The 19,467-nt window shown below is 38.5% G+C and overlaps 1 protein-coding gene across 1 annotated transcript; it reads right to left on the bottom strand.

Annotated features, from left to right (window-relative positions):
- Positions 1-648: 648 nt before the first annotated feature.
- LOC140238778 (protein Wnt-7b-like) lies at positions 649-11,736 on the bottom strand. The gene is made up of 4 exons (XM_072318677.1): positions 11,666-11,736; positions 4,901-5,130; positions 3,957-4,225; positions 649-1,336 (listed from the first exon to the last, which is right to left on the bottom strand). The coding sequence occupies exons 1-4, from the start codon at positions 11,734-11,736 to the stop codon at positions 857-859; spliced, it is 1,050 nt and encodes a 349-aa protein (XP_072174778.1). The 3' UTR covers positions 649-856.
- Positions 11,737-19,467: the final 7,731 nt, after the last annotated feature.

The raw sequence follows: 19,467 nt of genomic DNA, 5'->3' as shown, positions 1-19,467 counted from the left end.
TCCATCTGTGCTGGTTTAGTCAGTCATAATGTAGTTCAATAGTGCAATGGTAGGATCGTGCCAAATTCAGTGATCTCCAATAACAGCAATATGATACATGTCAACTTCATAATTCCACGGACACTTAACTGCACACCTGTCTATGGTACAGATGTTCTTAGCAAATCTTACCACAATTTGCAAAAGCTTACCATGTTACATTATGCTTTCACAAACGATGAAGTGAGCTATTGAATCCATTATTTACTATTATTTACTGCGGGAAGTCCAATGGAATAAGACACACACATGTACACACAGGATGGAAGCAAATTGAAAAAGGGCACACTGATTTGGTCATCTCTATCTGATTTTTTAGCCTCTAATCCTGCACGATTAGTGAAGGAACATATTACGCAATGGCTTTTGATTATTTCTCGGATTTGATGCCGGGCAAGGCGTGTTGGGGATAATACAAACAAAGGACGTGAGAGAATATCAGACACTGACTGAGATGTCGTACTTGAAATATAGAAAAACAGAAGACATCGGCAATCCTAGACCAGAGGATAGCTGCTGAGTTGCCGAATGGAGGATTTCTATCCTGTTAGTGATTCAAGGGGTACCTACAATATGTTCCTAATATTGCTTAACTCTAGATGTTGCGAGATTTGCAAAAACTCTACAAATGGGAACCTATTATCCCTTTATGCGAAGTTACGAGCGTAGTCTTATGACAAAAGAAAGCCAAAGGTTATGGTTGGTAAACTTTTACGGATGACAAATCCGTGGCTTTTTTGTACGTCATCTTTCTCGTAATCGTCATCGCCATCATCGTCATCGCCATCATTGTCATTATATCGTCAATCTTTTACCGTCATTTGCACGTGTATTCTTCAGTCTGTTCACTGCACTGATTGCATCTGACGTAACAACACCAGTAAAATTTGCAGTTGCACTGCCATATTCGCGTGTACTGGTGCGTGTTGTAGCCCCTGCCGCAGCACATGAGGTCGCAGCTGTCCGTCGATGTCGACGTCCGGTTGCACCTTCGCCCCACGGTCCCAAGCGATCCGTTCCTCTCGTCCAACTCGCAGTAGTTTGGCGAGCGGTGCAGGAAGACCAAGTGCGACAATCGAGGCTTCCTGTAATTGTGTGCGTCTTTGACTTTCAGAAAAGTGGGGCTCCGCGTTCGCTTGGCCTTTACGGGCTCCACCTGTAGAGTTCTCTCATACTTCTCCATAAGTATGTTGCCTACTGACCGGAAGCTGGGCAGCGTTGTCCAGCAAGTTTTAGTTGTGCACGAGCCGGACACACCATGACATTTACACTCCATATCGACGTGGTCCTCTACGACCTGCGAAAGAAGAGTTGACAAATATATCATAAAAGAACAAAATCATGAATGTCTCTGAAGTTGCAGAAAATTGTTTATCACCAAAAAAAAAAAAAAATGATTCAATCGAGCTACTTTACATAACAATGACAGACATAACGAAAGACTGGCCACCAAAGTAGGAAGGTATCTCGAATAGTCCTACGGAGACGCGTATGCTATACGTCGTCAAACAATCAAACAAAAGTTTAATCAAATTCATATACGCAACGTGAAGTAAAGCGCGGGTCAATCACCACGGGACAAATCAGTGTCTCAAAGTAAAGAGTGCTTTGCATATCTCATTCCTCTTACATGGTGAACTACGTTACGAATGTTTGGTGTTTGTGATTTAAGAAGTTTTTTGTTTTCTTGTCTAAGACCATACTCATTATACGAAACACTTCTTATTTACTGCCACATTCTTGTAAACTTTAAATACCGTTATGTCATATTAGTTTCTTAAAACCATCTTAGACATCTTGATTGATGATGGTGTTACTATGTCAAAGCATGCTACTGAAAAAAAAAAGGTTGCATATATTATGTAACAATATACATGTACATAAGTACGGCAATTAGGTGAACATCAAAATGTTGAATTTATATGTAACTTGATAGAAATAAGTCGCTATTTGGCGCGATAGCAAAAAATAATAATAATAATAATAACGGTAATGTTATCACTTGGCAAACCAATATATCACCTAGAACATTTCGCCCAATTGGCTGCCTTGCTTTAAGCACTATCCTTTTTTTTTCTCCCCTCTCTCATTCTCTTGTGTGCGTGTGTGTGTGTGTGTTTATGAACCCCAGTGCCAGTAATATGTCTGTAATTGGATAGCAGAATACAATGACTGCTACTCCTCTTGGGAATCTTTCCCCAACCTTTCTCCATCTTGCCAAGTCTCTTCCCTCTTTCTCTTCAAACAAAAGCGGATGTAATTGCTTTGCGGATGAATAAGCGTCGTCGATGGTCGAGGAAACCTTAGACAAGTCGCCATAATCACGGTTTGTCGGTCTGCGAAGAACGGCGTGTTGTTATTACTCAGTCCATTGAATTCAGTTGATGAAAACTAATTGATACACAATGCTATATGTCATTATAGAGGGGAGCTTTGTTAAAATGTGCGTGCTGACGACAACTGGTCTGTTTGTAACAGCAATCTTTAACTGTCTGCTTGGTATTTGCAGTGCCTTACATTGTCTGGTGTATAAGGCACGCAAGCATTTCGACCAAAACTTTACAAAGCTCTAAGGGTATTACCTAACCTTAAAGTGATGTATATAGGTTGTATTTTTAATGTGAGTATTGCGTTTGTTGTGGTCATGTAGAACAGAAAACAACTTAAAACTTGCTCATAACGATATTAATATAGCATTTGCTCATAACATTGTTATTTTCCCCAATTATCATGTGGTGTAATTTTGGTGTTTTGGTTTGTTTTGTTTTGTTTTGTTTTTTGCGTTATATAATACAAGGACAGTGACAACTCAGAGATTTTTTGTTGGTGGTGTTAGATTTTTTTTTCCCCTTGAAGTATAATATACCTTTTCTCACTCTTATTAGAATGTCTGATTTCTAACACGAGAGAGAAATTACTTTTCACAATTCAAAAGTTTTATCAAAAACCTGATTTACTGCAACTCAACGACGAGATCTTTTCGTGCCTTGAGGTAATGAAACCACGAAGATCATCGGCCACAACCACAGGGATGTGTTTGTTTGTTTGTTCATTTCCATCTGAGAAGATGGCTGGATAGCCCATATTCAGCTATGCGAAGCTGGTCTTCCATGGGGTCCAGTTGGATGTGAGTTGCGGGACCACTTCACCGGGTTAAATACCCTGCTCTTTGCGATGAATGAATGAAGCTGGATCTTAAACGTGCATGAGCTGTTACTCTCTCACACAGGGGACCTCCATTTTATGTCCTATCCGAGGGACAGAGTGTTTTGCCTCTTGCTAGAGGGGACGGTATGCTTACACACAACATTGCTCAGTCCAGACTCGGCTTCGAACCCGGGTCGCGTGATCGTGAGGCAGAAGCGCTACCGACTGAGCCAACTCACCGCCCAACTCACCGGATAAGGGAGTTTACGGGAAAAGGGGTGACTCGTTTTTATTTCTTTAACACATGATACTCAGGAATAGACTTGGGACTTGCGTTAAATTGATAAGAGCTAGTTCAAATTTTTGTGTCACAGAATCACGATTGTCATATTATCTCAGTTCAGCACACACAAAAAAAGAATCCTCCTTTAACTGGTTTCCTTTGAAATTATGAGATATCTCCATGCGCTTTACAGAGAACCATCGGGGTTCTGAAGGCAATGTCATGAATGTACGAAATATATTATACGTATATCATTCTATCCCGTTTGCGTTGGCACGGTTGAGGAGCCTTCGTTTTAAAGATCTACTTTGTGCTGTTGGTATGATCAGAGAAGGAGTAGAAGTTTTATGCTTACTACACAAATCTTCAACCAAAAAAAATAATAATAATAATAATTCGATTAATTGATACAAAGACCTTTAATCAGTTAGCCGTCTAACGAACATGATTGTCATCGAGAATCTCCTTTTGTCAGTCTGTTCTTTACCTTTCTGCCAACTTCATTGTTGTGAAGGTTCATGAGCGTCCTGGCATTGTTCGCCACCTCGCCAGCATCGAGGAAGAGCCTTGAGAATCGGAGTCCATACTTGACGTCGGCGCTGCAGCCGCCCCACCGCCATCCCTCGTCGGTGACGCCCGTCTCTTTGCTTCGGTCGCAGCTGCAGTTGGTGAGGTTGCCCTGCATACATGCCTCGGTGATGGCGTGCGTGATGCCGGCCGACGTGATGGCTTTGCGGAAGGCCGCCTCGCGATTTCCTACCCGGGAATCGGTTTACAGTAATGATACAAAACGGGAGGAAAAGTATGAAACTCTCGGGGCAATACTGTGTCGGCGATTCCATTTGCAATGCTTTCCCTTCGACTTGAAGCTACATAAACAACAGCATCTCCAACAGTAACAACAATCGAGGTCGCGGGAGTATACAAAGCGATGATGACTTTATCTTAGCAGATTGGATTTTGAACTGCAGTCAGGAGTCATGAGTGTTACGGACCAAATTAGTGTAAAAGTGCCCTGACGGTATGTCTGAAACTTAAATTTTTCTTCAAGCAGATACGTCGCAGATGTTATGATAATCATTATGTAATTATTAAATACTAATCATACATCTCCATACATTTGTTAGCAGCTGAGTTGTGATAATGACAACTGTCTGTTAAAGAAAGAATACTGCAGAATCCCCTCCCTTTATGTTTATACGCGTCTCGCAGTATTCATACTCTATCACTGAGTGCACTTTGTGCATTCTTGATATGACACCATTAGTTAATGTATTTGTTCACAGTCATCAAGACGAACTTCCGAGCGACCTTGATACAGAGGAGCAATGTGGATCAGTGATAGGCCCCACGATTATTAGAGAATAAGGATTTAAAATGCAGCAATACATAGCACTAATTGTCTTTCATTCGCGTGCGGCATCGACCTACCAGCAGGGACCTCCTGCGCGAAGAGCACATTGTCCTGTTGGGGAAGCGTGCAGTTCCACCTGCCATTCCTGAACTGGTAGCGGCACTCCCTGACGGCCTTCTGTGTGCCCTCACCGATGGCCACGATGGCGTCGGGTTTGCTCTGGCAAATGGCGCGCTGTCTGGGGGCTAGTCCGGGGATTCGACTGCAGATGACGTTGGCTCCGAGCGCCACCACCGACGAAAGAGCCCTGTGTTAGGAGCAGATGACAAAAATCATTTCAATCACTCGAATCAGTAGAAGTTGCGTATAATAGTTTATAGAGTAGATGAATTCATTGTGGGGAAATATTTCATCAACAAATGACAAATAACGACGCAAAAAAAAAAAATCATTCGATTGATTGATACAAAGACCTTTTTTTTTATACACAGAAACACAATCAAGTACGCGCTAGGTGGACAGTATTTGAACAGAGGCACAATATCCATAAGTGGTTTCCTTCGATTTGATTCGTTTCAGATGATATAACTTTCCGTTTTCTCTTGCTGTATGCATTTGCATGCGTAGTTTGTGGTCGACATGTCCAAATAGACATTTGATTAAGGAAGAAAAATAGAAACAATCAGTGAAGGAAGAAAAATAGAAACAATCAGTGAACGACATCTACAATAATGATAACAAAATTGTACCAGAGCGGCATAGAAATAATGCTTATGATTCTGCACATGTTACATGACCGTCACAAACGCACACATACACACACACACACACACACACACACACATCACATCACAGAGAGTTCTCTTGTATACCTTGGATATAAGCTCAAATAATTATTCCGTATGGGATCTGCTACAGAAATCAAATATTATCGGGGTGGGGGAACGCTCACACAAACGTACACACAAAGAAAAACTGTGAAGACAACAAAACAAAAAAGCAGCAACAATAAACAACCAAACAAGCCCATTTTTTGTGTCGTAACAGATTTTCAACAGTAATCAGATATTGCATCACTTCCCATGGGCATACGTGTTAACACTATAGCTATTATGATAAGTTACCCTTCCGAATTCGTTCTAGGGAGGGAAAAAAAATCAAAATTCAAGTCAGATTCAATGAATCAGATCCTTGTTTTTTGTTTGTTTTTGGTTCAAACGCAACCACACACTTGGAGCATAGTATTACGTTGGTATACTGCATATAATCCTCGCTTTGAACTTTAAACTTTACTATTGTATGTCTGGAACCATCATGTTGTAAAGCTATAAACCTTCACATCATAAAATTTTCTAATTGGTCTCTTAAAATCCACGGTTCATTCAAATAGCATATTAATGACGGCAACCTCTTTGGAATGTCATTTAACCTTTTGCTTACAGGAACCAGGTTTGCCACCCAATACAAATATGGTGAATTGCCATTTGTCAGAAGGAACCGGTTGATTCAACTTAGATTTTTCAATGCCTTGACGTGGCTTCCGAATATCAACCAATTATTATTAATGATGTTTGAGGGGCACGGTTATAAACTCCAAATTAGTTGACAAAATCGTCAAAGAAACGATCATTAGTGGTTTTATGAATTTGTCTGCCCTCCCCTACACCCTGAAAGCGTTGTGCTCTGCCAGTAGAGAGACATTTTTTTTCACGTGACTTTTATTAACATCACGTTTACAGATTCCTGAATTGATGTGGATATCTTTTTTTTTTTCTGGTGGATAGATGGGCATTAAATCAAAGTTGCACCCTATACACGCTGGAAAGGTGGTTGCCCTTATTAACGGGAGGATGTTCATAATTTCCAATTATATGTACATATTAGCTAATTCTTCCCATCACCAAATTTATTTGGGCAGCAGTATAATCATGATCCTTTACATCTTTTGTTTTTTTTTTCTACATTCCTAAAGACCTTGATGAAGAGGAGACTATGAAGTTAATCTTAAAAGAATTAATATGATCTTTCAGCTTAAGGACAAATAGTTTTGAAATGTATGAGGGGACCATGCATGTACATCCTTGTTGACAGATTTGCTCTAATTCATAGTTAATGGTTTTTGTACCGAGGCTTTCGATACGACAAGACAGTAACAAAACCTGTAGGCCACAATAACATGCCTTAAAAATGAATGTCTAGTAATGAATTGAAGATTTGATTGCAAATGTGATGCCACGTTTTCATTTTGTCATTGTCAAATAGAACAAGGTCATGGCTTCAACAATTCACTCCTGTCATCCAAACCGGGAAGCAGTTGTCGCATTTGTAACTGCATTCACACAGTCACACTCACAGACAACCAATTTGGTCACCTATTGATTTTATTCTTGTCTGGATACAAAGCTGTATTATACGGCATATGGAGCAGGTACTGATTAAAACGCTAACTACATACATGTCACGTATGTATACATTTTGGCAAGATGAAGAGATCAGTGTCTTACAAGCCTATTCATGAAGGTCAGCCTTTCGTCCCTGAAATAAAGCACTAAAACTAATAGTATATCACTCTGCAGGGATGGAACAGTCTTGAAACTATGGCAACTAAGAATTCACAACTTCGCCTAAATGACTATGTCATGACTTTATGTGTTTAAAACAATTATTCTTTTACCGACAAACTTTTAATGAATATGTGAAATCAGAATAAAATGGTAGAGACTGGGTCAATTCTTAGCTGAAAAGGGCTGAAAATCATAACAACACTTTCGATCTGACCTGCATACCGCCTGGGGTACTCAGAGTGCATGGAAGACGTCAAGTGTACAGGTATCGTAATTTAAAATGATTTGAAGTTTCACACTCCATCAAAATACATGAGGCGCATACCACTCCGACGCGGTCACATTAGTAACGCAAGAGACTTTCACGAAGCGGTTCGTTTTCCTAACTTTTATTGCCTCCTCGTGGAACTGACTTTATTACTAAAGAGTTAGAGAGGATTATGAGGGTAAATTATTGATATGTGAGAGCTAATTGCGTCAGCACAAAGTCGAAGAGGCGCATCAGTGGAAGATGGTATACAGAGGGACTGAAAATTGAGGAGATATGTCGCCATGTTTGTTCTCCTTAAGTTCATTTCAATTCAATTCAATTTACTTTCATTCTTTTTTCCAACAAAACATAACACAGCATAGTTAAATCAAGAATCATATCACAATCATTATGAAATACAAAGTTATGATTCGAGAAAAAAAAAAGAATTGAGAGGTCAACTAAAAAGCATGCTTGTACGGCCTATACTGTGAACAACTCAAATGATTCTTATAAAAGTTATTCTTATGAAAGGATTCTTGTCAAAGTTAAGCTATTCAAAGGCTTGAGCCACACACTAGAGCTGGTCAAACTGCAGGATGTATCAAACATACTGCAGTTTGACGAGCTCTAGAATGGCTCTACATATACCATGTTTTACATATTTACATTTCGATAGAGCACTTCTTTATGCCTATAACAAAGGAATCACCTTCAGATGTTAGATAGCTGCATTTATGTCGTACAAAGGGTTATAACATAGCACCTTCATTTCATTTCAATTAATTTGATTTATTCGCTTTCATTTAGAAAAAAGTAAATGTTCAAAACATATGGTAATACAAAATATGCTTATGCCAAATATGTAAAAAATATAATCAAAATGTGATTGGTTGTAAAGCTAAGATACATGATGCACCTTCAAGCTTCAAAAGACATATCATTAAACAATCATTTCACAGACACCGGTTTAGTCTTTAATCTCTCCTTTGGGGGCGTGGGACTTGATATTATAAACAATTATTTCTTAATTTTTTTGTATTGAGTCACATTTTGACTAAATGTCATGAGGAAAGAAATTAGAACTTTAGACTTTTTAAAATTCAGGTCAGTGACCTTTGAGAGAGATTAGTGAGGTAACATGAGACTAGAGGCCAGGAAATGATAAGCCAAGAGTCCTCGTCCAAAACGAATCGGCACAGACTGCAGTAATCATTACGAAAAATAGAAGTCAAAGCCCAGTTTGAACATTCCACCTGAGTTACTCACAACCTGTGGGGAAATTGATAAATGTGCTCAAGGTTTACAAACAGAATCGGCGAGCCGACCGACAGTATGGTAGGACATCTTCGCAAAACAACTCGGCTGCCTGTCATTGCCTGAATGCCGATAAGGTGGTAAGAGAGGAGGGGGTGACAACAATCGTTGAAAACAGAGCTCCGTGTTAACTTGCACTTGATTGCGCTTACTTCTTTACTGACCGTGGAAAATACTAAAATCTATGTCTATACACTAAAGCAAGAGTACATTCGACATGACGGAAAAAACAACAACAATCGGCTGGTCGAAATCAGCTCTTGTTCCGCAACATCATCGCGAATCTGACTTGACAATCATTTTATCAGTGGGGTGTCATCATCACTCGGTATCAGCTAGAAAAACCTTGGCATATTGTTGCATAATTGATTGATAATCACATTAACGAATAATAATGAGCTAAAGTAAAGTACAGGTCAAAGGTGTGGTAGAATAGCAGTCTTAAGTCATGCTATAAACAAAAGCATGAGGTATGTGAATACAGGAACACGAAATTTGTGCTGGATGTAGTGTATGTGAAAACGTACAAAGTAATATTTCATTATTACACACATTGGCACAATACAATATAGATATAAGGTGCATAGATTGATAGACAGCTTGACTTACTAATAATGAACACTTTCACTCTGGTACTTTGGTCGGTGCATGTAGACAGCGATTGGCGTTCTTTTTTCTCAAAGAGGCGCCGCCTAGCTAGATACGCAGCTTGTGCATAATCAACACACTGTTCAGCATTACGTGCATCCATCCAATGCCATCCATACATACACACAGAAACAAAACCCCATATCTTTGTGTGTGTGTGTGTGTGTGTGTGTGTGTGTGTGTGTGTGTGTGAATACTTACAAACATCATCTATACATCTCATTCATCCGATCCTCACTTCTATTGTACATGATTGTGTCGGTCTAATCTTCATAAGCTCTATACAAAAATACTGAGATGTCTGTTTTTATTGTACTTCGTTGAAAAGTCGCTATAAGTCTGGCCACTGCAAAATTTATTCCTTATTTTGTACTAAATTAACAAGGATAATTTCACACCTTGTTATGAATGATACGTCACTAACCAAGCTGATTCTTGCGTTTTCCCTATAGTGAGTTGGTCTGTGTTTTCGAAAAGCAAAACTTTGATCTGTCAATTACGTGCTTTCGTAAAGTTACGATTCATCAGAGATCTTTGGAATGCAGTCCATAGTCAAAGAGTCTCGTCAATTAAACGGCAATGCAACGGATCTTTTTCTTCGGTTGTCCTGGCAATAGAAGTTCTGTTTGTGCTTTTAAAGTTGGACGAAAATCCTAGAGCAAACAAATCTGTCTTACGTTTCGCTTTCACCTTTTACATTTGTGAGAGTGTCAATAAGTGGAAGTAAACCTTCACGGGAGATGTTTTTACATGAATGGCGTCTCCCATGTTTTACCGAGTCATTGTGACACCGTTCATCTTTGTGCTGAACATAATGTGCCTACTTTAATTTCGAACAATGTTCCTCCAAACATCTTTAGGCACATGAATGTGAGAACAAAAAATCTTTACTCATTTCAATCTCCTAAGTCTTTCCTACAACTACGTCTTACAGGAACGAGTGCACAATCAAAAAATACGCGTATACGAACAACTGATTCACAATGCTGACAGAATTTTCCCTGCTGGGCTATATAGGAGCGAGTATCTTTTTCACGGCATACCTATGAGTCAACATTGATACAAAATATTTCTCATGCATCCATGTTTTTTGCGAACTGATTATTGCTCATCCCGAGGGCGCGACCTCCGGGGATGGTCCGTACGGCAAGAAGGGGTGAGAGTTTGCCCCTCTTTAGCATCAAATCACTCCTCATTATGTCGGAGACATTGACTGCAGCTGTATTGACATCAAACGGAGTGGTATAGTAAGATACAAAATCATTGCAACTTTCAGGTGTAAAAGAATAAGTTTTGAAAGTTTTCTTCCCTGGTTTGTGTTACCGCATAAGTTGTGTCCGTGAGCGAAGTTCTTGAGGTGAACGCACTATGCTTTTGGCAGTCATTCCTGTAATGCGAAGAAATGCCCAGTTTAATAGGGAAATCAGGACTAGTTCCGCCAAAAGCCTGCGGGACTTGGCGTCCGATGAGTGCATCGGGGCTGACCACGCCAAGCTCCGGGGTGCAGTCCCGTTCCAATTGAGGCTATTAAGATGGGTTCCCGGGAGGGGCAAGAATCAACCGCGGATTTCCTCCACTGGGGACCAGATCAACAACGCAAACATTGGCATAACCTTGACTACGAATTATGACTTCATGAGGAGAAGTAAATCCAGCAATTTTCGTGCCATTCAAGATGTCTTTCTTCGATAGAAGGGACAGCGAGAAATGTGGATATTAAAGCATGAGCGTTCCCACTTAGACCTAGTTAGCCGACAAATGACTTTTGTGAGTAAGAGCAACTATCAACCGAGAAGTCACCGAGATGACACTTTAGATCCCCTGACCATTCTGGATCCTGTCGTTAGTGTGCTTTCCGCGGGATGGAGATCCCTGATTATTTACCCTTATCTTAAGGGCAAGGTCAATTCTAAACGCGCTACTCATCGGTTTTTAATCTAAACCACGTGATTTTCATGTAACAAGTCATCTAATGAATCATTGTCATAGCCCCATGCAGGGGATTTCTTTTGATATCATACACAGTTGAGATGTAAATGAGCAAAGCAGGATGATACACTTACACAAGTTTTGGTTGGCAGGAGAATTCGGCCAGCAAACAAAGGTAGAGTAACCAGACGGAGTTGGCGCGCATGGCTCTCCCGCTAAACAGTATAACGAGAAACGATCAAGATTCCATAAGACCCCTGAACGCCGGTGGAGTGAGTGCACCAAGATTCCCCGCTTTGCCTTCTATATCCCAAGACGATACATTGTATACCAGAGCTCAAGACGCTGCATCTACGAGTCTGACGTCACACACCATAGCTCCATGAACAAATTCAGACCAACTGGATTCTCCTCAAGTCCAGCAGTAAAGTATTTCAAATTCTTCACATCTCTCAGACAAAAATTGGAGGCACGTATGTGATACAAGAGAGGCGTTAAGACCACGGAGTATCGATGTCTCGGTCGTCTGCTAGTGATCGGAATCTGTCACGCTACACGAGCTCGCCAGATCGTCGCGCACAGAAAATCTGTTCGTTGAGTAAATAATACACACGTGATCGCTGTCTCGAGAGTAAGGAGCTGAGAGGGAGAGCCATGCCCTGCACTCTGCACACAGCTTATTCCCTTCTCTCCTTCCCTTTCCCCCTCTCTCCCTGTCTCTCAAATTTTGGCTTGGTATAGATCTCGTCTTAAGAACCATTTTCTTGGTATCAGGCTTATGGAATTTCTGGTGTGTTTTACCTTTTGCCTATCCTGCCACTACAACCTGAGTTCTGTTTTCATGTTTGATTAGCATCGCCCCTTGGTTCATTTGCAAAATCAAGGTCATTCTTCAAACATGCAAAGATTTGCACAAACATCATCTTATTGTCATCGACCTTTAATAGACTTCATAAAGCAGGTGTGTATGCCACTTCAACAAAAAAGATAATACTTATAGAGGTAATTCAGCATGTTAATGTAGTCAATACTCTGCTCAAAGAATCGTACAACTCTACAAAATGCTGTCGATACCAAACGCTTAGTTTTCGACTTGTTTTGGTGGCGTACACAAGCATCGAAACATGTGAATTCAAGGTCTCACAGTGACATCTTGATATTTATTCCTTTCGCAAAATCTATCATACCCTGCGATGCTCAGTTTCACTTTCAGACAGAGAGGAGTTTTTGGAAGGTTTTGCTATAGAGAAACACACGATCTCGAGACATGGCCGCCCATGTGAGCATCAGGTTCAATGTGACATGAATTAACATTCATCGAGCTCAGAGCCAGCCATCGTCACTCAACTCACTTTCACATCTGGGAGATGGAACATTTGGGAAAAACAGGAACGAAATCCTTGGTAACAACTGGGATACCATAACAAGATATTACTCTCTTGTTCCACGTTATCATAACAGAGCAAAAAGAAACAAGTTGACAACTGCAGAAATACATGTCTCTCCACCAGTCTCCTTTCATGACATTTGCAAATGAAAAAAAAAAACCAAAACAGCTTTACTGCTTCAAAATAGTTCCAAACTGTGAGTAAGGGGTAAAAATAACGAACATGAAAATGGCAATCAGCATAATCAATGTCAAGTATTGTTAGATATGCAAAATGTTAACAATAGTTTTATTTTTGACCTAAACCGTCAACAATTACGGTTTACTGAGAAAATTAGTGATATCTCCTAATATTAGCGACTTTATTGTAAAATTTTTGTACGGTAGGATGTTCTTTGGTGCAGCTACAACTGAACTATGCACTGTACATCAAATGTGGTAATTCGAACATTTATTTCATCACTGCTTCATAATGTTAGATAGTGGCTTAAACGACTTTTTACAGTCGTACGGTGCAAAAAGAAAAAGAAGAAGAATGAGGAGAAAAAAAAATCATCCAGGGAAAAAATGGTGCCCGTTGCAGACTTCAGATTGTAAAAAAAAAAGAATATAAAAAATAAAAAAGGTATGAATAAATAAATGAATAGATAAATAAATAAATAAATAAATAAATAAATAAATAAATAAATAAATAAACAAATAAATAAATTAATTGAATTTATGTATGTAGTGAAGAGAACCCGGGAACTTTGCGATGAGATTGTCTTTAAAAAGTATATGATATACATGTATATATGAGACTAAGAAATGATCTATGCAGATGACGATCATATTCCACGTGCATATCTACGTCTGTGAGTTTTTCAAATTTAAACCCCGTGTATATCTGCCCATCATTTCCGACTCCATGTGTTGTTGTTAACTTTATTATTGATCTTGTAGAACTGATACAGTCACTTCTTTTGCGAACACAGTTCAGTTAATCACGCTTACGTTCTGACGTCACTGAATTGGTGACTTGTCAATTCTTAAATAAGGTCGTATTAAGCAGTGGATGTAGACACATTTCCTTTTTTTCTGAGATCGTGATTTCTTGTCTGAAAAGTGTGATGTCCTTAAAGACTTGAAGACAATTCTTGTAACCTTTAAGGTTTCCTCTGAGTCGTTTTTGTATTCGACTACTTTAATCCTCACTTTCTAATTAAAATGATCATGTCATATTATAGGGAATACCAATGCCATATTCTTAAAAAAAAAAATCCTGCAGTCGCCGATATAATACGTCTGTAAAAAGCTCTCAGATCCGATTTGGCCTACAAATTCGAATCGTAATCACCGTAAATTCTCTTCTTTTCTCTGATCTCAAAGAAACATTGTTCTCGTTCGTTATCATGACATCGCTTAAAATTTGAGAAGAACAAACATTCCTTTGCCAACAATGGCGTGGAGCGAATGTGACAATAAAATGAAGATGATTGTTATCAATTTGCAAGTAGCATTAGAGAAACCTAACAATTCCTGACCGTCTTTTAATTTTTCAAATTCGTGTCAGAGAGGTGCAATTAACAACGATTGCTAAATGGATGATTGCGAAGCCACGTCTGTTGTAAAGACATAACCCGAAGTATTCTGGTGCTATGCAACCAGCGAGGCTTCAATTGATGAAGTAGACGAATTATTAGATAAAGAGCGGCGCAGACAACAAAGAGGGAGTGTTCCAGGTTAGAAGGAGAAACCAATTACGGTGGTACGCTGGGAATAAACTCGCCCAGAGCGGAACGTCCGTGGTTATTGTTTGCTATAGATCAAATTGTCCTTTAACGTGGGAAATTCTTAATAATATATTCTCAAAATTCTATGACTTCATCTCACTTACAGCCATCATCAGGGCACTGCCACATAACTGCACCGTGGTGTAATCGACTGAGCTATGAAGGGAAAGACCTCGGTTCTTCAACGATTTGAGAGTGACGGCGACGATACTGGAAGCCATGCTGACATCATAGCAGAAACAGATGTACGTTGGAAAGTTAGAGAGACAAACTGATCCCAGACAGACAGACAAACAGACAAACATACAGAGAGAAAAACAAGGGGTATACCAAGAAGAGAGAAAGAGAGATTTAAAGATAAACACAACTGATATTAGATATGACAAGATTTCACAAGAAGTGTGTGAACCCTGCCCTTCATTTCTCACCACGTTAAACATCTGTCATTCCACATTACCATCTGAATTATCCGCTGGCCGTCCTCACAGTTTCATGCCCTTCATTATAATGAAAGAATTACCTTTCATCCGCCACGTGTGCATTACCTGCACTCCAAAGTTTAATTAAACCGAGAGGACCATGGTGACAGTTCACATCTTTCAACTTATCCTGTGACCAATACGAGAGGCAGGCGAACAGAATACTTCATTTAAAGGACCAACGTAAGACCGTTATAACATCGACGGTATATTTGGACAGATATAACTATATCAGGGGGGCGCCTAAAGAGGACTGGATATACATCTTTCAATCGTATTGGTTGCAGCTCGTTATTCCGAAGGTTCGTTATTCCGAAGGCTCTTTATTCCTAAGATTCGTTATTCCGAAGGTTCATTGTTCCGAATTTCATTTTCGGATTAACCAATCTTCGGAATAACGAACCTTCGGAATAACGCCACAAATTTTCGGATTAACGAACCCTTTTTCATTTTCGGATTAACGAACCTCTAGGTATAGGGAATTGCGTGTTTCGAATTAACGACCCTTCGGAATAATGACCTTTCGGAATAGCGAACCTTCGGAATAACGAACAGCACCCCGCGTTGGTTGCCCTCCTGATGGAGGAAATCTATGCAAACGCCCAATATGAACTTTTGTAACACTAACATGCATTTTCATCAGGAATAGTATTATTTCTTTCAATTGCAACGTCAAAGAAAGCTTTTGGTCTCTTTTCTTTTTAGTTATTTAGTTTTGGGGACAGTTAGGGAGGGAGAGGTTGGTGACGCAAACTATAAAACAATTATTTCATGCTTCGTCAGAGCACGTCAGATAGTTACCTGTTCTATGTTTGAGGATTCTCAATATGATATTTTTTTTTTCAGTGCAGGCTTAGTCATGAAGCCTTAAACCATCTACCATATAAACATTTGAAAAAGTGCAAGATTGTACAAATATACATGACGCTGGTTTTTGAAGACAATTTTAAAATTTACATAACGGACAGTAACATTATCATTATTATTTTTATGTCTATTATTGTTGTTATTTTTGTTGTTATTATTATTATCATTGTCATTATTATTATCATTATCATCATCATAATCATCATTATTATTTACTTATTTATTTATCTATCTATTTATTCATTCATTCATTCATCTATTCAGCCAAATGACAATAACAGTTACATAATGTACATTCACATGAAAATGGCACAGTTGGCACAATATACAGAGACTGCGAATACATCTCCACAGTTTGGTATAATATCATCATTACAAGTTTCCATATACATTGCTGAATATCGTTACCACCACCCCCTTTGTAATATAATATCACTGCACAGCTGTCGTCAGCACTTCAATCACTTTTGAATCCTTCTACAGGAAAACAAAAATAAAAGGAAGGGAATAGGAAAACTTATATCCCGAGAACAAAAACAATACGTGACTTGGTATACTGTCCGCATTACCAACTGACGGTGATTCATTTTACTTGTCGACAAACAACCTCATCGAGGGTCAGAAATGAACGTTGAAAGGAAGATTGGCCTAGTCAGACGTCGTAAGCGAGCAAAGAAAGAGTACAATTGAGATTCAATTGCTGATAATCTTTCTTAAAACGTCTTGAATTTCCATTTCCCTAACAGTTAAAATGTGTAAATCGCGTTACATACAGTTTGTCATTTTCAGTACATGTGCCTTTTTGTTTTGTTTTTGTTTTTGTTTGTTTTTAAGTGCCTCATTGACACAATGAACTGTTTCTATTAAGAAGTAATGAATGATTATCTTATTCTACCAGGGAGGTGGAATCTTTTTCCACCTCCCTGATTCTACTGAGTCATGAAGAGAATTATATATATATATATATATATATATCGAGGAGGAGTGATAATGTCTACTTATCTCATGCACGTAACCTGTGCCTATCTCTGATGTATGTCTGTCTTGTAGATCCTTTGAGATTGAGTCATCCTTAGACAAGGAGAACGAAAAAGATACTGTTCATTTTATTGAATTTACACTTATGTTTCATGAACAAAATTTGAGGATTTTGAATAATGAGTAATCTGTGAATACTGCCATGAAAGCATAGTTAGGATGATATAAAAAGATTTGAAATATTTTTCCAATATCCAACCAGTCTTTGAAGAATTTAGTTTCCAGTGTTCATGGATGCAGAAACGAGTTATGATGAAATGTCTTTCCCATGTATCTCCCATGTGACAACTGATTTTGATGATTTGATCATATCGCTGGAAAAAAGAGGAATTGTAAAGGAATGTCATACAAAGAATGAATAAATCAAATCAAATCAAATTTAAACAATCACGAAAAATTGAATTTTCTTCCCCTTACTGATGTATATAGTTGTAATTACTGGCTGCATACTCATTTGAAAATTGCTCAATTACCATGTATCAAGCACTGCAAGGTTTGTTTGTTTGTTTGTTTGTTTTTGTTCTTCCTTTTCAAGGGCACCGTATTCCCCTTTTGCAATCATGATGGTAATACCATCATACTTGTAGCCTCTGGTTACCAAGAAATAATAATAACAAAATTAATGGTCAATAGCAGGTGATCTATTACTGTATGGAGGCAATTGCCATTTCAAATTCTAAATTTGTTTAAATTATACTTTTTGACAGTGATACATTGAATGGGAGATATTTACCCCCGAGTCTGATGAAATCCGAAGGGTTATAATAGTTGCACGCTTCATTACAGCTGTAAAGAGTGTCAATTTTATTGAAACCTTTTATCCTATGACAATCTCGAGTATTCTAAAGAATGGATTTACAACCTAAGCATTGACTAAACCAGTTTGCTCAACTCAATAATGCATTTTTATGTCAAGGATGGGAAAATCATTTGAAATAAATTCATTCATAGTTTCATTTTTAACTTTGATCCGTTCGGTAAGCTAAAATGTGTAGATGTTATACACGATCTCAAAACTCTTTGGTGTGTTTATTCTTTTTCCTTTTCTATTCAATATATTTAATATTGTCTAGGGTGGTGTTTCGGCAGTAACGAAGATGCTCTCAGCTATCATATTTGATAACAAGTCTCGACAACAAATCACCACATCCATCAGCTATACTTGACGGCCCTGGGGCCATTTTAAGACAACAGTCCTCACTGGGACACAAATAAATCTCTTACTATACGAAGGCCTTGTTATATTTCTGATGTATCTTTTTCCCATCTCCAAACCCAACTACTTCTGCAAGATTCTCACCTGTTCACCACCAGAAAAATGAAAGAAAAATAATAGACAAAGTATGATGTCTTTATTCCTATTCCCTATAATTTTGATATTTCGAGATGAACGACTAAAAGGTCTAAAATGTATATATAAATGAATAAAATGCCTTACCTTTACCCCGTCTTTCAACTTTGAGAGATTAATTTTTCAGGCTCTTCAAAAAATAATTTATACTATATACTATTACGTTCTTGCTTTATGAATACATGCCGACCTTCTTGCATATTTTTCCATTGTAATGTTCACCGTCTTCCTTACTGCGTTTGTCTCTCTCTCCATGTATATTCATATTTAAATCATTTTGGTTTGAAATGAAACTTTTAAAAAAGTCATTTAGGTTTCTGTTGATTCCACCACTCTCTGACATGGTTTAGCCAATACAGGTTTTTATTTTGTTACCTTGTTTTGCAGATTTGTCTGTTTTTTATCTGATTTTTTTTTTTAACAGATGAAATGAAAGGAAAATAAAGTTAGAGATAAAAGCATTACTTGATGAGAAATTTCACTTCACGTTCATGATTATCGCAAGAAATTCTCTGTGTAGTAAAATCAAACCGGAAAAAGAGACGTGACGTCATAAAAGATCTACATAAAAGCGTTACAAAACCTGGAAACATGAAAATTAAAACTGTCGCCTGCGATGTTGTCTGTTGTTTGACGCAGTTATAGGTGGCAATGGAATGACAAAATAATGTGATAGGGATTTAATACGCTATTAATGTAAAATGGATGTATGGAACAAAAATCAAAAGCGGTTTGCAAAAAAAAAAAAAAAAAAAAAATAGGGGCGGGAGCTTTCCGTCGTACATTGAATACTTGAAGAGAAGAAACATAATTTTGTCAATTTGATCAACAAAACCATATTTCACTGTGCGACAATAGAGTTGAAAAGTTTCAAGAATTGCAGATAATCTGTAACATAAAGATCTTTAATGACTTTTGACCCATGTTCTCTTTCCAATGTTTGCAGCAATTGGAGTAGGCCTAAGTGTCACAACCGAGTCTTACGGTTACTTTAATAGACAAAAGACGGACGCCATGTGTGTCCCGTCTCCACTTTCAGTGG

This window comes from Diadema setosum, chromosome 2, assembly GCF_964275005.1.
Source record: "Diadema setosum chromosome 2, eeDiaSeto1, whole genome shotgun sequence".
Classification (NCBI taxonomy): domain Eukaryota; kingdom Metazoa; phylum Echinodermata; class Echinoidea; order Diadematoida; family Diadematidae; genus Diadema; species Diadema setosum.
This window is presented reverse-complemented; position numbering and strand designations above follow the sequence as displayed.

Excerpts from the sequence above, each read along its gene's own strand:
- LOC140238778 (XM_072318677.1), bottom strand. The coding sequence starts at position 11,736 with ATGCGCGCCAACTCCGTCTGGTTACTCTACCTTTGTTTGCTGGCCGAA. Across the intron at positions 5,131-11,665 it reads TCCTGCCAACCAAAACTTGT|GGCTCTTTCGTCGGTGGTGG; the intron begins GTAAGTGTATCA and ends CTCCTAACACAG. Across the intron at positions 1,337-3,956 it reads ACAATGAAGTTGGCAGAAAG|GTCGTAGAGGACCACGTCGA; the intron begins GTAAAGAACAGA and ends CTTCTTTCGCAG.